Here is an 18314-nt window from a genome sequence, read left to right as displayed (position 1 = left end):
GGCGGGGCGGGGCGGGCGGCGACCGGAACGACGGCGGCGGCGGCGGCGGCGACGGCGGCGGCGAACGGGCCATGCGGGGGCCGCGCTCCGGGCTCTGCCCGCTCCTCTTCAGCCTCCTCCTCCTCCTCCTCCCGTTCCTGCCGGCGGCCGCCGCGATCGCCGCCCCCCCGGCCCGGCCGTGCGTCCCCCCGGGGCTGCGCCGGGGGCCGCTCCCGGCACCAGGTAACCGGCGCCGTCGGGGCGCGGCTTCGCCCGGGACCCCCCCCACACCTCCCCCGGGATGTGCGGCGGGGGGAACCGGCCGTACGGGATCGGGACCGCGATCGGGACCGGGATCGGGACCGGGATCGGGACCGCGGCGCCGGTGGGGCGGGCGGACCGGGCCCCCGGGGGCGGCGGGGGCCCACCTCGCTGCTTGCTCGGCCCCGCTCTGCCCCCCCCCCGGCTTGTGGGGCTGGCTCTGTGGCCGGCCGGGGTCGCCGAGCCGTGGGACTGGGTCCTGGGGTGGGATGTGGGGCCGGCTGTGCCCCGGGGGTCGGTGCTTTTCGGGGGGAGCTGGCACTGCCGGGGGTGTGGGGCTGGCCGGGGTCCCCGGGCTGTGGGGCTGGGCCATGGGGCGAGCCCTTTCTTGGCTGTGGGGCTGGCTGGGCTCCTGCGGTACAGGGCTGTGCCCCCCCACCCCGGGCCGTGGGGCTGGCGATGCCCGGTCTCCCCGTCTGGCTCCACCGGGGCCGGTGGCGGCTGATGCCAGCGCTGGCGCCTCTGGTCCAGCCATGGGGCACCCGCGGGGAGCCGCCGGGACAGGGCTGCATCCCCGCAGGGTGGGTGTCCGGCGCCAGGCTGGCGATGGGGCTGGGTGCCCCAGGGCCACCCTTCTCTGGCCGTGGGCAGGAACGTGGTGCCGTGGGCTGCAGAGTCCGGCCGACCTGGCCCGAGGCCGGGCAGGGGTTCGCCGCCGCTGGCTCTTTGCCCGGTGCCGGCGGTGCCCAGGGGCAGCGTGTGTTGCCTGGGCCTGTCCGCCCTGTTTGCTCGGCGGCATCCCCAGGGAGCGGGGCTGCTCGGGAACCGTGGCCGCAGCCAGCGCTCGCCTAATGGCTGTGGAGCTCTAAAAGCACTCCTTGGCGGTAAGTGCTCTCACCGTGCCAGGAGTGGCCCTGACCTCCGCCTGCTTCGGACGCCGCATCCCGCTTCCTTCGGCCAAGCCAGCCGGGCGGCTCCTGCCAGGCTGCCAAGAGCGGAGATGGGCTCTGCCGAGCTCCCGCCACGGGCAGGGGCTGGGGTCCGGCCACGCCGCTGCGAAACCCCTCTGTGGGCAGGACGTGGCCCAGGCATCGGCCGTGCGGCTCCGCCGCTGCACCGAGCGGGCACAGTTCCATGTGGGCTCTGCATCGGGGGACCCGAGGGCATGGTGGGGTTCCGAGCCAGGGCTGGAGCGAGGCTGTGGATCCGGACCCCGGTGTGCCACCCGGCTTTTCCGTGGGGAGCAGCGATGCATGCCACAGCTGGGGAGCGGGGCTGGGGACTCGCGTGGTGGGTGCTGGGGGCCCTCCCCGGGGTCCTTGCAGCCTGGCCCTGCTTGCCAGGGTGGCTGGGGCCCTTCAGGCCCCACCGATGTCCCTTATCGCAGCCATCGTGGCTGGGAGGGGCCCTCGGCACTGCCCTCCAGGTACGGGGACCCTTGCCCCAGGGCTCGCTTCCCACCCTGGTGTGGGGCAGCTGTGGGGCACAGCTCTCCTTGCCCCGTTCCACGTCTCCCTCCCGCTCCCGCAACCCCCCCAGCCCCGCTCCCCGTCCCCTCCTGGCTCTCACGGCCGCTCAGCCTCCGGAGCTGGCTTAGCTCCGCTAATCCCCTAATCCTGCCTCCCGGCCGGGGGTGCAGGGGCCTGGGCCGTATCCAGCGCAGGGGATGCAGCGTGGTCCTGGGTGGGGGGCTGGGGGCCGTGCTGTGCCCCTCATCCTGGCCGTGGGGGGCTGGGAGCCCTGAGGGGGGTGACACACCAGGTGGGGGGCTGGGGCAGGGCTCTGCCTGCCCAGGAATTTCCCGTCATCTATGAAACAAAGCCGAAACCTCCGCCGCGCTCCTGTGCCGCTCCCATGCCGCTCCCGGCATCCCCTGCCTAATCTGCCATCCCCTGCCTGATCTGCCTCAGGAGGCTGGGGTGGGGGTGCGGGGTCCTGGGGCTGGGGGCTGCTGGGACAGGGGGGCTGGGGGACAGGTTCCCCCCCAGCCACCCTCACCCCCCACCCTCTCGCAGCGAGCTCCGGAGGCTGCGCGGGGCCGGACGGGACCGAGGAGCCCGACGTTGGGGTGCAGGAGGATGGGGGTCCCGTATGGCTGCCGGGGGTGGGCAGGGTGCTCGCTGTCCCCCCCCGGGATGCTGCCGGCCGGTCAGACCCTGCCCCGGTTCCTGTGCGGAGCAGGCGCTCCCCCCAGGTAACGCTGCCCAGCTGCCCCTCAACACTGTCCCTCACCCCCCCCCCCCACCAGCTGCACCCTCACCATGCCCCCCCGTCCCGCAGGATCTCCCCGAGGCCCCCGGGGCTCGCGCCGCTCCCAGGAGACGGAAGAGGGACTGGGTGATCCCCCCCATCAAGGTTCCCGAAAATGAGAGGGGTCCCTTCCCCAAAAAGCTGGTTCAGGTATGGGGTGGGGCGGTCAGTCGGGTTGGGCGCAGATGTGGGTGCCGGGGAGGGGTCCATCCCCCTTGTGTCTGGGTGGGGGGCTGGGGTTGGATATTGCTGGGCACGTCGAGGGTGGGAGCGATGCTGGCAGTGGCCATCCCCCCAGCATCGGGGCAGGGTGTGATGCCGCTGGGGGGGGCGCGGGTACTGACCCCCCCTCCCCACGTCTCCTCCCAGATCAAATCCAACCGGGACAGAGACACCAAGATCTTCTACAGCATCACGGGGCAGGGGGCAGACGCCCCCCCCGAGGGTATCTTCACCATCGAGAAGGAGTCGGGCTGGATGAAGGTGACGCAGCCGCTGGACCGGGAGCGCATCGACAAGTATCACGTAGGTCCCTGCCGGGGGGTTGCCGTGGTGTGCCGGCATGCCGTACCAGCCCCCCCCGGCTCACCCCCTCCACCTCACAGCTCTTCTCCCACGCCGTGTCCGAGAACGGCAAACCGGTGGAGGAGCCGATGGAGATCATAGTCACGGTGACGGACCAGAACGACAACAAGCCCCAGTTCACGCAGGAGGTCTTCAGGGGCTCCGTGCCGGAGGGCGCTTTGCCGGGTAGGACCCCGTGCCGTGGGGAAGCTCTGCCTCCCGCCGGCCACATCCCTTGGGGACAGCCCTGGGACCATCCCCGTGGGGCGTGTGGGTACCCCGTCCCCTCCACCCACCCCACTCACCGGGATGTCCCCGTCCCCAGGTACCTCCGTGATGCAGGTGACCGCCACGGACGCAGACGACGCGGTGGAGACCTACAACGGCGTCATCGCCTACTCCATCCTCAGCCAGGAGCCGCGGGAGCCCCATCCCCACATGTTCACCGTCAACAGGGCCACCGGCACCCTCAGCGTCATCGCCAGCGGCCTCGACCGGGAGGTGGGCTCTGCGGCACCGCGGGGCGGGCAGCCCTGGTCCCGGGCGGGGGGGCTGATGGGGTGCGCATCTGTCCGTTTGTCCGCTGCAGCGCGTGCGGGAGTACACGCTGACCGTGCAGGCGGCCGACCTGGACGGCGAGGGTCTGACCACGACGGCGCTGGCGGTGATTGAGATCGCGGATGTCAATGACAACGCCCCCGAGTTCGACCCCAAAACGGTAACGTGGGGTCCCCCCCCGGCAGGACTCTCTCCCCGCAGGCCAGTGCCCGCCGGGCTGCGGCACTGACGGTGGCCCCGCACCCGCAGTACGAGGCGGCCGTGCCGGAGAACGAGGCCGGGCGGGAGGTGGCCCGGCTGGCCGTCACCGACCTGGATGAGCCGAGCACGCCGGCGTGGCGAGCCGTCTACTCCATCCTACGTGGCAACGAGGGAGGTGCCTTCACCATCGCCACCGACCCCGCCAGCAACGAGGGCGTCCTCCGCACCGCCAAGGTGCGTGTCCCCCTCCGTGTCCCCCCCCTCGCTGCCCGCAGCGGGGTGCTGCCCGTCCCCTCCCCTCTCCCAGGGTCTGGACTACGAGGCCAAGAAGCAGTTCGTGCTCCACGTGGCCGTGGCCAACGAGGCCCCCTTCGCCGTGAAGCTGCCGACGGCCACCGCCACGGTGACGGTCAACGTGGAGGATGTCAACGAGGCGCCCGTCTTCGACCCACCGGCGCAGCTCGCCCGGGTGCCGGAGGACGTGCCGCCGGGGCAGACCCTTGCCTCCTGCACGGCCCAGGACCCCGACAAGGCACAAGGGCAGAGGATCAAGTGAGCGGGGCTGGAGTTTTGGGGTCAGGGTCTGGGGGGGGTCCCTGCCGTGGCACTAGCTGCCCTCTGCCCCCCAGGTACCTGGTGGGGCATGACCCGGCAGGCTGGCTGGCCGTGCACCCCGAGAACGGCCTCGTGACGGCACGGGACCACCTGGACCGCGAGTCCCCCTTCGTCAAGAACAGCACCTACGCCGCCGTGCTGCTGGCCGTGGACGATGGTGAGGGCCATGAAAGGGGCCCTTGTTCCCGCCGTCCCGCGTGAGGGACACGTGCTGCCATCGCCAGGAACCACATCCCGGCTCTGGCATGGAGCGGTGCCGGGGGCTGCCTGTCCCCACCCCAGCTCGGGGCATCCCTGTGCCCGTGAGGGTCCTGGTTTTGGGGATCCCCCCTCCAGCGTGGCTCCTCCCCGCAGGCTCGCCGCCCGCCACGGGCACCGGCACCCTGCTCCTCACCCTGCTCGACGTCAACGACCACGGCCCTGAAGCCGAGCCCCGGGACATCACCGTCTGCAACCGCAGCCCCCAGCCCCAGGTCCTCACCATCACCGACAGGGACCTGCCCCCCAACACCGGCCCCTTCCGCGCCGAGCTCAGCCACGGCTCGGGGGACAGCTGGGCCGCCGAGGTCGGCGACGAAGGTAAGGCTTGGGGCGATGCTCGGCGCGAGGCAGGCTCTGCCGCAGCCGGCGTTACCGGTGCACGCCGCCACGGGTCACCCACGGCACCGGTCTTGTGCAGATGACACCGTCACCCTGCGGCTGGTGGCACCGCTGGAGCCGGACCTCTACAGCGTCTACCTGCGGCTCCTCGACCGGCCCGGCAAAGCCCAGCTCACCGTCATCACCGCGCGGGTCTGCGACTGTGAGGGGCCGGCGCAGAGCTGTCCCCAGAGATCCCAGCCCGCCACCGGCCTGCCCTTCGTCCTTGCCGCCCTGGGCGCTCTCCTGGCCTTGCTGCGTGAGTGGGGGGTCCCGGGGGTCCCAGTGCTGTGGGGCTGCACCCCACTCCCGTGGGGCAGAGGCCGGGAGGATGTCCCTGCTGATGCCAATGCCCCCCCCAGTCATCCTGCTGCTGCTGCTGCTTTTCATGAGGAGGAGGAAGGTGACGAAGGAGCCGCTGCTGCTGCCTGAGGATGACACACGGGACAACGTCTTTTACTATGGCGAGGAAGGCGGCGGGGAGGAAGACCAGGTGGGTCTGTCAGGGGTCTGGGGGGGACACTGGTGCCAGCGCAGGCACCCTGACCTTGCCCCTCTCCATCATGTCCCCCCCTGCTCCCCAGGACTACGACCTGCGGCAGCTGCACCGGGGCCTGGACGCCCGCCCCGAGGTGCTGCTCCGCAACGACGTGGCTCCCACCCTCCTGCCGGCCCCCCAGTACCGGCCCCGTCCTGCCAACCCCGATGACATTGGCACCTTCATCGAGGAGGTGAGCCCCATTCCCCCCTATCCGTGCCGGCACCCTTGGGGCACCCCCCAGCCCAGCGGGAACGGGCGCTGACCCCTCTGCCCCCCCCCCAGAACCTGAAAGCGGCCGACACGGACCCCACGGCCCCCCCCTACGACTCCCTGCTGGTGTTCGACTACGAGGGCAGCGGCTCGGAGGCCACCTCGCTCAGCTCCCTCAACTCCTCTGCCTCCGACCGCGACCAGGACTACGACTACCTCAACGACTGGGGCAGCCGCTTCAAGAAGCTGGCAGACCTCTACGGCGGCGGGGAGGAGGATGACTAGGACCCCCCCCCCTCCCCACCCCACGCCTTACCGCTGCCCGTGCCTTGGGGCTGCCCCCTTCCGCCGTGCCCCCCCCCCGCCTCGGCGGCAGCCCCCTTACCTTCCCCTCTTGTATTTTTCTTGTTTTTATTTTTTTTTTTTTGTTTTTTTTAATGTATGAAATAAAGGTAGTGTAACGCTACGGACGAGGTGAGCGGGTGCTGGTGTAAGTTTTAATAAAGGATGTGGTTTCTTTTTTTTTTAGATGCTCCAGCCTCTGCGTGGCTTTGTGCCCTGGGACAGGTCCCGGGGGAGCTGCTGCCCACCCTGGGGGTTGGTGTTGACCCCAGCCCCGCTGTGGCCCCCTCAGACCCCCCCATCCCCCTTGCCCGCAGCAGTGCCCGGCTGCTCCCCACCCCAGCACGATACCTGCAGGCTGCAGCATTGCCCATGGACCCCCCCCCCCAGCAGTGGGGGCTCCCGCAGGGTGTCCTTGTCCCCATGGGGTGCAGTGTGGGTGGGCACGGGCAGGGCACTGACATCCCCCCACCCTGCAGGAGCAGCACCAGTGGCACTGGCCGTTCGTGGTGCCAAATCCCTCCCGGCCTCACAATTCCCCCCCTCTGTGCCGGGGCAGCTGGAGACCCTGCCCACCTGCAGCCCCCCCCCGAGTGCCACCCTGTCCCCCCGGGGTGACCATCACCCCACGCGTGGCGGGGCAGCCCCCAGCCCCACGGCTCCGGGCAATAAATCAGTGGGGACGAGGGTTTAGGTGCTGTATGCGGGCAGGGGGCTGGGGGGGGGCTGCCCGCTCCCCCCCGCGGCCACCCCCAGCACCGGCTGCTCCTCACCGGCTGGACTCTGCCCCACGCCAAAGCCCCGGGAGCCGTGGGGTGGCCGGTGGCCCCGGGGGGGGGGGGATCCCCGGGGGTTTCTCTGGGCCGTGCCGGGGGGGCGAGGTGCTGGAGGGGACGGGGGGTGCAGCAGCAGCCGGGGGGGTTGGCGTGGACCCCCCCCCCCTTCTGGCGTGGGGCCCCCGGGGCGCGACGTTTGTCCCCCGCATAGCCGGGACCCGCGGGGGCCGTGGGGGTGGGTGCGTCCCGGGAGCCCCCCGGCTCCTACAACCCCCCCCCCCCCAGCGCTCCCACCGCCCTGGACGGGCACCCACGGAGCTCCGGGTACCGGGGAACCGGGGCCGGTGGCGGGCGGGGCGGCCCCGCCTCCCGTCGGGGCGGGGCGGGGCGGGGCGGGGCGGGGCGGGGCGGTTCCCCCGTGGGCACCTGCGGGGCGGGATCGGGACCGCGACCGGGACTCACCTGCGGCTCCGCGGCGGCGGCGGCGTCGTCCCGATCCCTCCGGCACCGTACCGGCACCGTACCGGCAGCTCGCCATGGGGCGGCGGGGGGGCTGCCCGGCCCCGCTCTGCCTCCTCCTCCTCTTCCTCCTCCTCCAGGTGAGGGATGGGACCGTGGGACCCTGCCCGGGACCGTGGGACCCTGCCCGGGGTGGCGGGACCCTACCCGGGACTGATGTCTCTCTCCGGGCAGGCTGGTCACCGGCTGGCAGCACCGTGCCAGCCCGGCTTTGCCAAAGAGACCTTCGCCTTCGCCGTGGAACCGGACGGCGTGGCGGCGGGACGGGCGCTGGGACGCGGTAAGGCGGGGAGCCGTGGGGACGGGCTGGGTGAGGGGCACAGGGGTGGCCGTGGGGACGGAGCCGTGGCCGTGGGGACGGGCTGGGTGCGTGGCGCTGGAGGTGGCGATGGGGGACGAAGCCGTGGGTCGGTGCTAGATTGGTGCCAGGGTGGCAACGGGGACGGTCTCTCCGTGGCTCCGTGGGTGGCTGCGGGGATGGGGCCACGGGGGACAGCGCCGTGGCGGCGGGGACGAGGCCATCGTGGTGGGGACAGGCTCGGCGCGTACCGCCGCAGGTGGCAATGGGGACAGAGCCGTGGCTGAGCCTCCGCGCGTGGCGGTGGGACCACGCCGAGGGTCCGGGGCAGCGCTGGCACCGGTGTTCCCACCGCGGCAGAATGGCGTCGGGTCACGGGGGCAGCGGGTGCCTCTCCCCGGGGCGCGCCGGCGCGGGCGGCGCTGACTCAGGCGGCGCAGACCTGTTGAGGCCGGCAGGCTGGGGTGTGGGGCCGCGCAGGCGCCCGTCCTGCCCCGCACTTCGCCCGCCCGCGGGGTCCTGGCACCGGGGGTTCGTGGGGGTGAATCCACATTTCGTGGCCGCAGAGCAGAGCCCCTAGCGCGGCCTCCTCGGGTGGCTTTTGGTGTGGGGACGGTGGTGTCTCACCACGCCGGCACAAAATCCCCGTCCCGGTGTGGCGGGTGCCGGCGCTGAGCCTTCCCTGCGTGGCCATGATGGCTGTGCCAGGCTGGGCCCCAACCCGGGTTGCCAGCAGCCTCCCTCTGCCGTGGCACCGAGCCCCGGCCGGGGCAGCCGGGTGCTGCCGGCCCTCAGCGTGCAGGGGAGGCACCGGGAAAAGGTGTGCCCAGGGAAACGGGTGCTGGGGATCCGCTGCCACTTTGGGGTGCCCTGCACGTCTGCACCCCCCTGATCCATGGTGCAGGCTCCCAGGGCAGGGCTTGGGCCATCGCCATCTGCGCCGGTTAATGGCTGGCGGTGGTGCCGGCACCGTGGTTTGCCGGGGGTGGCTGGGGTGGGCACGGGGCTGAGGGGTGCAGAGCACCGAGCACTGCACTGGGGGCTTCCAAATCTCCCTGGCTCCGGAATGGCTTCGCCTGGGCTGCGGGTATCAAGCCAGGAGCCAGACCCTGCCCCACACCTCAGGAATTGCCCGTTCATTAACCTTTGGTTGATCATTAACGAAGCTGCCCGGATGCAGCAGCCTGTGTCCATTAGGGCTGTGCCCGATAGCAGGGTCATGGGCAGCCACGCCGCCTCCGTGTCTCCAGTGCCGGGACCTGCTGGAAATCCCCATCCCAGCACCAGCACTTCCAGTTTTGGGTCCTGGGAGGAGGGAAGGGGACGTCTGCCCATATTCGCCATGTGCCAGCCTGGTGACGCCCGGCCCCGTGGGTGGATGAGCACGGTGGGCGCTCGGCAATGCCGCCCCCCGCGCCATGCAGCGCACCAAAGCCCGCGGCCAGGCCGCGGCGAGGGCGGGCTAACGAGCCGGCCTGTAATTAGGCTGATGAGTTGAGCGCGGTGTTTTCCCTCCAACAGGTCTGGACAGGCCCCGTGTGGCACCTGGGCCGGGGCGGCGAACACCTGCACGGGGGCCATGGCGTCCCCGGGGCCGGGTCGGGACCCTACGGTTCTGCTCGGCGGGTGGTGGTGGGGTGGGGGGGGTGTTTCTGGGGTGTCCTGGCCCCACGGGACATGGCGGAGGCTGGGACGCTCCCCCATCAGCCCTGGGTGGGGGAACCTCGAGAGTCTGAAGTCACAGCGAAACTCGGGTGACGTCAGCGGGTGCGCTGGCGGGACGTGCCACTCAAAGCACCTTCGCCCCGGCTGCCCGCGGGCTGACGCGAGTTGCCCCGCCGCCACCGCCGCCGGTTTCCGCCCCGGCAGAGCCGTGTTTGCGCAACCGCGGCGTGGTCACCGCCACGGTGGTGGCAGCCGGGGTTGGTGGCACCCGGCTCTGCCCGTGAGTCAGCCCGTGCTCAGCCCCGGCGAGACGCCGCAGGATGTGGGGTGGCTTGGGGGGGGGGGGCTGCCCTGGTCCCCATCCTGGTGCGGGGTCTCATCCCCCTGCCCCGGTCGGCAGCCTGGTAATACAGGGGGTCCCAGCGCCCCGTGGGTGGTGGCAGGGGTCCTGGAAGGGGGGGATCCCCCCAAGGGACACCCCCCCCCCCCCCAGCTCTCCTCTCCTCCTGCTCCATTGCTCCTGGAGAGGAGAGGGGCCCCCTGGTTCCCAGCCCTGGGGAGGGGAGGGCTGGGGATGGCTGGGGATGGCTTTCCTTCAACGGAGGAGCTGGAAAAACAGGTTGTGCATGGCCGGGTGGGAAGGGGGGGGGAGCGGGTGCTGAGCACCGAGCACTCATTGCACTCGGTGTGGGGCTGGGGGCTGAGAACTGCCCACTCGCTGCACCCATCCGGCGTGGTGCCAGGTACCGGGTGCCAAGTGCCGCGCCTGCGCCCATGGGTGCCGGGATGCCTCTCCCCACCGCCAGCCCCCGCTGCGGCAGCACCCGACCTGTCCTGGCACGTTCCTGCCCAGCCGGCCTCACCGGCTCCCCCAGCCCACAGCCTTTGCCGGGGGTCCCGCCGTGGGGCCGAGCTGGGCTGGCATCGTGCCGGCGCGTCCTCCCCGGCTGCCCGGGCCGGGTTGGGGGCCAACATGGCAAACAGGGGGGTGGCAGCCCCCAGCCCAGAGCTTGGTGATCGCTCCCCACCCGCCACCTCCGAATTCCTGGGCTGCTCGCAGCCTGACGTAACCCCACGGGATGGCAGAACCGGCCCCAGCAGCGGCCTCGTGCCCGGCGTCGGGGCGTGCGGCTCTGCCTCCCACCCCGGACACGTCGCCTTCCCGCGGCGCAGCCCCGACACCCGCTCTGCGCGGTGCGGGTCACGCCGGGGCCGATGGCGGCTGCGCTGGCGAGGGCTCCAGCCGGGGTGCCGCTGGCTCAAACAAACCATCTCCCGGACAAAGGGTGTTTGTTCGGGAGCTCCCGGCAGCGCGGCCCCGGCTCATGTGATGCCTGTTGACCGCCGAAGCACCGTTCGGAGCCTCCCGCTGGGCTGGCCGCGGCCCCCCGCGTGCCGGTCCCGGCTCGTACCGCGCCCCAGCAGGGTGCCAAGCTGGTGATGCCAGGACACCACCTGCCCCGGTCTGCGGTGGGTGCCTGCTGTCCCTGGGGACCCCCGGCAGCCGAAGCATCGGCGGTCCCGAAGGGTGCCTGGGCAGGTTGGGTGCCCCGGCTGCCACCCTGCGCCGCGAGTGCGCCGGGGCCGGCACCTTCCTGCCGCACAGGTTGATGCCCCTGCTGCGGACACATGGCTATGGTCCCCGGCCACGGGGGGGCTTGGGGACCCCACGGGTCCCCAGGCACCGGGGCAATGTAATCCACCAGCCTGCAGTGCCCTGTGGATCAGCTGCTGGGGGGCTGGGTACCAGCGCAGGTGAGTGGGTGCTGCCCTTGTTTTTATCTGAAAAGCAGCCAGAGCAGCAGCACCCTCTGCCCGCTGGCACGGCAGCGGGGACGTGCCGCACACGGGGACACGCTATGCCATGGGGATGTGACACAAGGCAGGGACGTGCCGTGCGTGGGGATGTGATGCGCGCGGTGCCGTGCGTGGGGATGTGCCGTACGCGGTGCTATAGACATGGGTGTGCCACGCAGAGCAGAGACGCGCTGTGCTGAGTGCCGTTTGCCCCGTTGTCACGGGCCGGCGGAGATCCCATGGCACAGCGCGTTGTGCCGTGCCCAATCCCGCACCAAAGCCACGGCAAGGATGCACCGTGCGTCATGCCGCACTCCCTGCCCGTGCCCAAGACAGGATCCCGGCAGGGCGCGTGGCACCGTGCGTGGTGCATCCCTGCCACGCCTGTGACCCCCATGGTCGTCCCCCCCGTGCCTCTGAGCCGTGGCCGTGCTGCGTGTGTCCGTGTCACGCTGTCCTGCACCCTCCTGCCTGCCCGTCCCACGGTGCCTGCCCTGCCCTCGGCAGCTCCCACCAGGGCAGCACCGGGACCTCCTTGCCCACTCGCTCTTTCTGTCCCCAGTGAGTTTTGTGGACTGCGGCGAGCAGCGGCACACCACGTACCTCTCGGACGACACGCGCTTCAAGGTGAGCAGGGACGGTGTCGTCTCTGCGACCCGGCCTCTGCAGCTCCGGCAGCGGGAGATCAGCTTCCCCGTCCACGCCTGGGACGCTGCAGGCAAGAAGCATTCGGCCAGGGTGACCCTGCGCAGGCGGTGGCACCGCCGTCACCACCACCGGCAGGTAAAGCGCAGCCCCTCTCCCCGGGATCGCTGCAGCCCCTCTCCCCAGGGCAGAGCGTGCGGAAGCGAGCCGCGCCACTCTCCCCACAGGACACGCAGCCTGATGTGCTGACCTTCCCCGAGCCCGGCCATGGCCTCCGGCGGCAGAAGAGGGACTGGGTCATCCCCCCCATCAACTGCCCCGAGAACGAGCGGGGGCCCTTCCCCAAGAAGCTGGTGCAGGTATGCGGCCCCGTGGGGACAGGGCACACAGCAGGGGGGTCCCTGGAGCACCGGGACCCCTCTAACCCCCCCTCCGCCTCGCCACCAGATCAAATCCAACAAGGACAAGGAGACCCAGGTTTTCTACAGCATCACGGGGCAGGGGGCGGACACCCCCCCCGTGGGTGTCTTCATCATTGAGCGGGAGACAGGGTGGCTGGAGGTGACGAAGCCGCTGGACCGAGAGAATATCGACAAATACGTCGTGAGTGGGGGGCCGGGATGGGGAGGGGACGGTCCCTGGGGCCACGCGTGGGCTGACGGTGCCCCTCGCAGCTCTTCTCCCACGCGGTGGCGGCCAACGGGCAGCCCGTGGAGGACCCCATGGAGATCATCATCACCGTGACGGACCAGAACGACAACCGGCCCGTCTTCACCAAGCAAGTCTTCATCGGTTACATCGAGGAAAACGCGAAACCAGGTGCGTGGGGCAGCGGTGAGCCGGGAGCCTCATGCAGACCCCTGAGCCGGAGCTGTGCTGGGGTGTCCAGTGGGTTTTGTCCCACAAGTAAAACCTCCCCTGCTTGTGCCCATGCCCAGGCACATCCGTGATGACCGTGAACGCCACGGATGCAGACGATGCGATCAACGTGAACAACGGCATCATCGGCTACTCCATCCTCAGTGAGGAGCCCAAGAGCGCGCAACGGATGTTCACCATCGACCCACAGAAGGGTGTCATCAGTGTCATCGGCACAGGGCTGGACCGGGAGGTGGGCGCCCTTGCCGCGTCCGGGGGGACCACGTGGCAGCTCCGCGGTGGCACTTGCCGCAGGGAGCCGGGGATGCCAGAGCCCCGGTGTCTGGCTGGTTTGGGGACTTGTGATCCCTGGGTCACCGTCCCCTGCTCTGGGGTGTCTGCAGCCCCAAACCCATTGGGGATCTGTGCTGGGGACATTGCAGGGCCCCCAGCCCTGCTGAGCCCCGCGAGCGGGTGGAGTGCCAGCCCTTCGGGTGGGCAGTGGGGACGTTGGCAAGCGTCTGTGCCGGTGGTGAACGCCATGGCTGGAGAAGGGTGGAAGAGCAGGCAGGCGATGCTCCTGGAGGAGGGGGACACGCCGGACCTAACAGTAGTGATTTCGTCTTGCAGACCACTCCCAACTACACGCTGATCATCCAGGCTGCGGACCAGGAGGGCAGTGGCCTGACCAACACTGCCACCGCCATCGTGGAAGTCACCGATGCCAACGACAACCCTCCTGTCTTCGACCCCACCGAGGTACCTGAGCCGGCTCCCACGAGCCACTGCTCTCCCCGGGCCATCGTGGCATGAGCCCCTCCACCCCGGGGGTGCCCGGGACCGTGTGGGTGACTGTCCCTGTCCCCTCTCTTGCAGTACGAGGGGACGGTGAACGAGAACGAGGTGGGGGTGGTGGTGGCCCGGCTGCACGTGACAGACCAGGACATGCAGGGCTCCCCTGCCTGGCGAGCCGTCTACCGCATCAAGAGTGGGGACCAGAACGGCGACTTCAGCATCACCACCGACCCCAAAACCAACGATGGCATTCTGAAAACTGCCAAGGTGGGTCCTGCCACCGGTGCCCGCTGCTCCGGTGTCAGCTGCCTCCCCGCCAGCACTGGCACTACCCTGGCTCCTCTCTCCTGCCCTCCTCCAGGGCCTGGATTATGAGACCAGGAGCCGGTACAACCTCCTGGTAACGGTGGAGAACGCTGTCCCCTTCACCGTCCCCCTGACGCTCTCCACGGCCAGCGTCCTGGTGCTGGTTGGCGACATGAACGAAGCGCCTGTCTTCGTGCCCCCCGTCAAGAGGGTGGAGGTGATGGAGGACCTGCCAATGGGGCACCAGATCACCTCCTACACGGCCCAGGACCCGGACAGGGATCAGAGGCAGAAAATCACGTGAGTGTGGGGGGGTCGGTGGCAGGGGGCCGTGCTGGGGTGCCCGGGGGGCTGCACTGTGCCCGCTGTGCCGTGTGCCCCTTCCCCCCCACTCTGCAGAGCATCCCGTCCCCCACTGACCCCTCGCTTGCCCCAGGTACCGCATGGGCAGTGACCCCGCAGGGTGGCTGGCCATCGACCCCGAGAACGGCTTCGTCACGGTAGCCCAGCCGCTGGACCGGGAGTCGGTGCACGCCATCAACAGCACCTACAAGGCCATCGTCCTGGCTGTGGACAGCGGTGAGGAGCGCCCTGCCTTGCCCTTTGGGAAGGGGCTGCTGCCGCCCACCCGTGTCCCACTGGGGCTCCTGGGGCAGGGGTCGGGACCGGGACCCCCTCCCCAGGTGCCTTGCTAACCTCCGGCCCCACAGGGTCGCCGGATGCCACCGGCACGGGGACGCTGCTCCTCTTCCTCCAGGACGTGAACGACAACGGGCCCATGCCAGAGCCCCGGTTCTTCGACATCTGCAGCCGGCAGCCCGAGGAGCAGACGCTGAACATCGTCGACAAGGACCTGCCCCCCAACACCTACCCCTTCCAGGCAGCGCTGGAGCACGGCTCCAGTGCCAACTGGACTGTCAAGGTGACCAGACAAGGTAAGGTGCTGCCTGGTCTGGCTTGGCCACCCGCCCTTGGCGTGGGGTGGTGGGGAGATGCCGAGTGAGGGCCAGATCCCAGCCCCCCCTTGGCTCTCTGTGCCCCCCCCCAAGCGCAGCCGGTGCTGGCCCCCGTGATAGGCACCAGGCTGGGGAACTGCCACATGGCAAAGCCCTGCACCGGTGCCAAGGGTGTCCCTAAACCGGGGAAGCGGGGACATGTCTCTGAGCCCAACCCCTCTCTCTGCTGCGCAAGACCTGCTGGTGCTGAGCCTGGTGAAGCAGCTGGAGCCGGGGGAGTACAACATCTTCCTGAGGCTGACGGACAGCCAGGGCAAGGCGCAGGTGACGCCGGTGAAGGCTCAGGTGTGCGACTGCGAAGGGCCGGCCAAAAACTGCGAGCGGCGAGCGTACATCGCCAGCGGCTTGGGCGTCCCCGCCATCCTCAGCATCCTGGGGGCCATCCTGGCGCTGCTGAGTGAGTACCGCGGGACAGGGACAGGATGGGGACGGGGCCACCCTTGCCCTGACGCCCTGACACCGGTGCCCTCTGCTCGCAGTCCTGCTACTGCTGCTGCTGCTCTTCGCCAGGCGGAGGAAGGTGGTGAAGGAGCCGCTGCTCCCGCCCGAGGACGACATGCGGGACAACGTCTACCACTACGACGAGGAAGGTGGCGGCGAGGAGGACCAGGTGGGATGACTGTGCCGGACCGGACCTGCGGCACCCTCCCTGCGGCGGGTGGTGGCCTTGCTCCCCGAGCCGCAATGGATGCTTGGGGTGCAGCATGCTGCCGCGGACCTGCTCGCCCCCCCGTCCCCTCCTGCAGTCACCCAGTACCCTGCACACCTTGGTGCCCCGAGCCGCAGCGCGGCAATGCCTGTGGTTGTCCCTCGAGCGTTGTCTCCTCATGTCCCCCCTTCTCTATCCCCATGCAGGACTATGATCTGAGCCAGCTGCACCGGGGCCTGGACGCCCGCCCAGAGGTGATCCGCAACGACGTGGCTCCCCCGCTGATGGCCGCCCCCCAGTACCGGCCCCGGCCCGCCAACCCCGATGAGATCGGAAACTTCATCGATGAGGTGAGCCCTGGTCCCATGTGGTGCTCGGGGGGGGAACCAGGGGGATGAAGCCCCTCATCCACAGAGGCACCATTGGAGTGGCCCCCAGCCCAGCGGGAATGGGCGCTGACCCCTCTGCCCCCCCCCCCAGAACCTGAAAGCGGCCGACACGGACCCCACGGCCCCCCCCTACGACTCCCTGCTGGTGTTCGACTACGAGGGCAGCGGCTCGGAGGCCACCTCGCTCAGCTCCCTCAACTCCTCTGCCTCCAACCGCGACCAGGACTACGACTACCTCAACGACTGGGGCAGCCGCTTCAAGAAGCTGGCAGACCTCTACGGCGGCGGGGAGGAGGATGACTAGGATCCTCCCGTGGCTCCGGTCCGGCCGGCAGCCGCCCAGCGCAGGCAGCTCACCTCATTTCACCCAACTGGACTCACGTCGGTCTTTGCCCGGGGGGGTGGCCAAACCCCACTCCAACACCCCCTCAACCTGATATCCACATCCCCCATGTTCAGTGCAGGGGAAGCTTGGGGTCACTGGGGCTGGGGGGGGCGGTTTGGGGACCCTGTGTGTTTCCTGGCCCCCCTCGGCTCCAGGCGGGACATGGAGCCCTTCGGTCCGTTCCCCGTCCTGGAGCCAAGGTGCTCTGGCTGCGCGAGCCAGGATCAGCTCCTCTTCCCCGGCAGGGACAGGCCCCGCTGCCTCCCTCCCTTTGCCGTGGGGGGAAAAAGCGTTTCTCTGGCGCTCTCTGAAATACCTCGTGCTCCCAGCTCCGACACAAGTGCCAACCTGCCGCCGCGCTCGGCTCACAAACCTGGCGCCAGAGAAGCAGGGTGGCCCCAGCAATGCGCCTCTGCTGGAGAGGGGCGAGATGATTGATAAACACAGACCAAAGATGTGCTGTCACGTGCTATACTTGAGGGAATTATATTTGATAGAGTACATAGAGGCAGATCTCTATTTTTCTGTATCCCAAATTATGATATGATTTCCTTCTGTCGTGCCAGGTGTAATTATTGTGCAGTCAGTGAAAGGCGCTTTTGGAAATCAAATGGCTTTACTCAAATTCTGAACAATGTGTTTAGCTGTTCTCATGGTTTGTATTTTTTATCATGGGAAAGGGTTCTGATGCCCTCTGGGAAGCCAGCAATGGTCTAGTGTTAATTGATTCTATGGTTTTTATATAAAATTGAAATAATAAATTCTTTTAAGAAAACTGAAAGCCCTTTTCTCTGTGTGCAGCTCTGCTGGTTTCCTGTGTCCGTACTCAGAGGCTGGCCTGCCCTGTAGAGAGCCGTTCCTCTGTGCAGCTATGGCTGCTGCTGCCTCCAAAGGGCAGATGGCAAATGCCCAGCTCTGTGTAACAGGGATGGATCCGTACCACAGCACGTGTTTTCTCAGCACCAAGGGCTGTGAGGAGGCAGGGCTGGCAGCTAACAGCAGGTCATGGCTTTGCCTCATGCCGAGTCTGCCTGGACAGGCCCTTAGGGAAAGAAGAAGAAGAAGGATATGGTGTGAAAAATCCAGCTTGTGCCTTATCATGGTGGCTGTGCCCTGTGTGCGCAGTGCCTGGCCCAACACCCTGACCTGTGTGGGCCATGCAGCAGAGACGAGGCTGTTAGCAAGCGTGAGAGATCGCCGATGTTTGTCCAACCTTGTAATTGCTCTGACCGCCCTTCAGAGGCCCTACCCAGTAAGGAAACACAAAAGAATAACATACCTCACAGTGCTTTAAGGCTTTCAAACATGCAGCAGCCTAGGAGGCTGGCAAAGGATTTGCAGTCATCCTGCCTTGTTAGTCCTCGGCAGGCAAGTTGCTGATTTATGTGCTTTGCAACACACACATAAGCTGTTTATTCCAAAGGCAAGTCTGGCCACTGACCCCAAGAGCAGGCGGTAATGCCCATCTTGCACACCTCTGCCTCTACACGCCCATTACGATATGGAAATGTGTTTGGGCTCTCCCTCTGTAGACAGAAATGTTTTCTCAATGCAAGGTGCTAACTTTTGCTGGATGCAGCCAGAGCTTGTGCGCGGGGCAGAGGCAAGCCCTGGGGTGGGAGCTCCCCTGAAATACCTGACCTGCCAGAGGCATGGATGCTGTTGACACCTGTGGGGAGCAGGGACGAGGGCCTACATTGCCGGCCTCCCACTCCGGCGTCAGGCCAAGCCTGGCCGGGCAGGGGACAGCTGTATCCCCTGCTCTCCCTCCTGGGAAGAAGACGAGACCCGAGCAGCCACCGGAGCCGGCAGCGGTGCCCGGGCAACCTCTCAGCCCGGGCCCCAAGATGGCGCCGCCCCACCCAAGATGGCGGCGGGCGGGCGGCTCCCCCGAGATGGCGGCGGGCGGTGTCGCTCCGCCCCTTTCCACGACCTCCCCAAGATGGCGGCGGAGAGACACGCTCCCCTCCCGCCCGACCTCCCCAAGATGGCGACAGAGAGCCGCGCTCCGCCCCTTCCCCCGACCTCCCCAAAATGGCGGCCGAGAGCTTCGCTC

The 18314-nt window shown here is 68.9% G+C and overlaps 2 protein-coding genes across 2 annotated transcripts; both read left to right on the top strand.

Moving 5' to 3' along the window:
- The first annotated feature begins 56 nt into the window (after nt 1–56).
- Nucleotides 57–6468, top strand: LOC142036228 (B-cadherin). Its single transcript, XM_075039354.1, has 15 exons — nt 57–222; nt 2256–2434; nt 2521–2640; nt 2860–3015; nt 3096–3240; nt 3380–3555; nt 3644–3772; nt 3862–4047; nt 4121–4365; nt 4443–4585; nt 4783–5007; nt 5108–5326; nt 5430–5560; nt 5652–5798; nt 5891–6468. Exons 1-15 carry the CDS (start codon nt 72–74, stop codon nt 6101–6103), a joined length of 2565 nt encoding a protein of 854 aa, XP_074895455.1. The 5' UTR covers nt 57–71; the 3' UTR covers nt 6104–6468.
- A 5672-nt stretch (nt 6469–12140) lies between these two features.
- LOC142036527 (cadherin-1-like) lies at nt 12141–17030 on the top strand. The gene is made up of 13 exons (XM_075039761.1): nt 12141–12219; nt 12308–12463; nt 12535–12679; nt 12799–12971; nt 13349–13477; nt 13595–13780; nt 13875–14119; nt 14256–14398; nt 14530–14754; nt 15011–15232; nt 15315–15445; nt 15691–15834; nt 15965–17030. The coding sequence occupies exons 3-13, from the start codon at nt 12583–12585 to the stop codon at nt 16175–16177; spliced, it is 1908 nt and encodes a 635-aa protein (XP_074895862.1). The 5' UTR covers nt 12141–12219; nt 12308–12463; nt 12535–12582; the 3' UTR covers nt 16178–17030.
- Nucleotides 17031–18314: the final 1284 nt, after the last annotated feature.

This window comes from Buteo buteo, chromosome 11 (genome assembly GCF_964188355.1).
Source record: "Buteo buteo chromosome 11, bButBut1.hap1.1, whole genome shotgun sequence".
Taxonomy (NCBI): domain Eukaryota; kingdom Metazoa; phylum Chordata; class Aves; order Accipitriformes; family Accipitridae; genus Buteo; species Buteo buteo.
The sequence above is the reverse complement of the archived record's forward strand: the minus strand, read 5'-3'. Positions and strand labels throughout refer to the sequence as shown.

Excerpts from the sequence above, each read along its gene's own strand:
- LOC142036228 (XM_075039354.1), top strand. The coding sequence starts at position 72 with ATGCGGGGGCCGCGCTCCGGGCTCTGCCCGCTCCTCTTCAGCCTCCTC. Across the intron at positions 223-2,255 it reads GGGGCCGCTCCCGGCACCAG|CGAGCTCCGGAGGCTGCGCG; the intron begins GTAACCGGCGCC and ends ACCCTCTCGCAG. Across the intron at positions 4,586-4,782 it reads GCTGCTGGCCGTGGACGATG|GCTCGCCGCCCGCCACGGGC; the intron begins GTGAGGGCCATG and ends TCCTCCCCGCAG.
- LOC142036527 (XM_075039761.1), top strand. The coding sequence starts at position 12,583 with ATGGAGATCATCATCACCGTGACGGACCAGAACGACAACCGGCCCGTC. Across the intron at positions 12,680-12,798 it reads CGAGGAAAACGCGAAACCAG|GCACATCCGTGATGACCGTG; the intron begins GTGCGTGGGGCA and ends GCCCATGCCCAG. Across the intron at positions 13,478-13,594 it reads CTGTCTTCGACCCCACCGAG|TACGAGGGGACGGTGAACGA; the intron begins GTACCTGAGCCG and ends CCTCTCTTGCAG.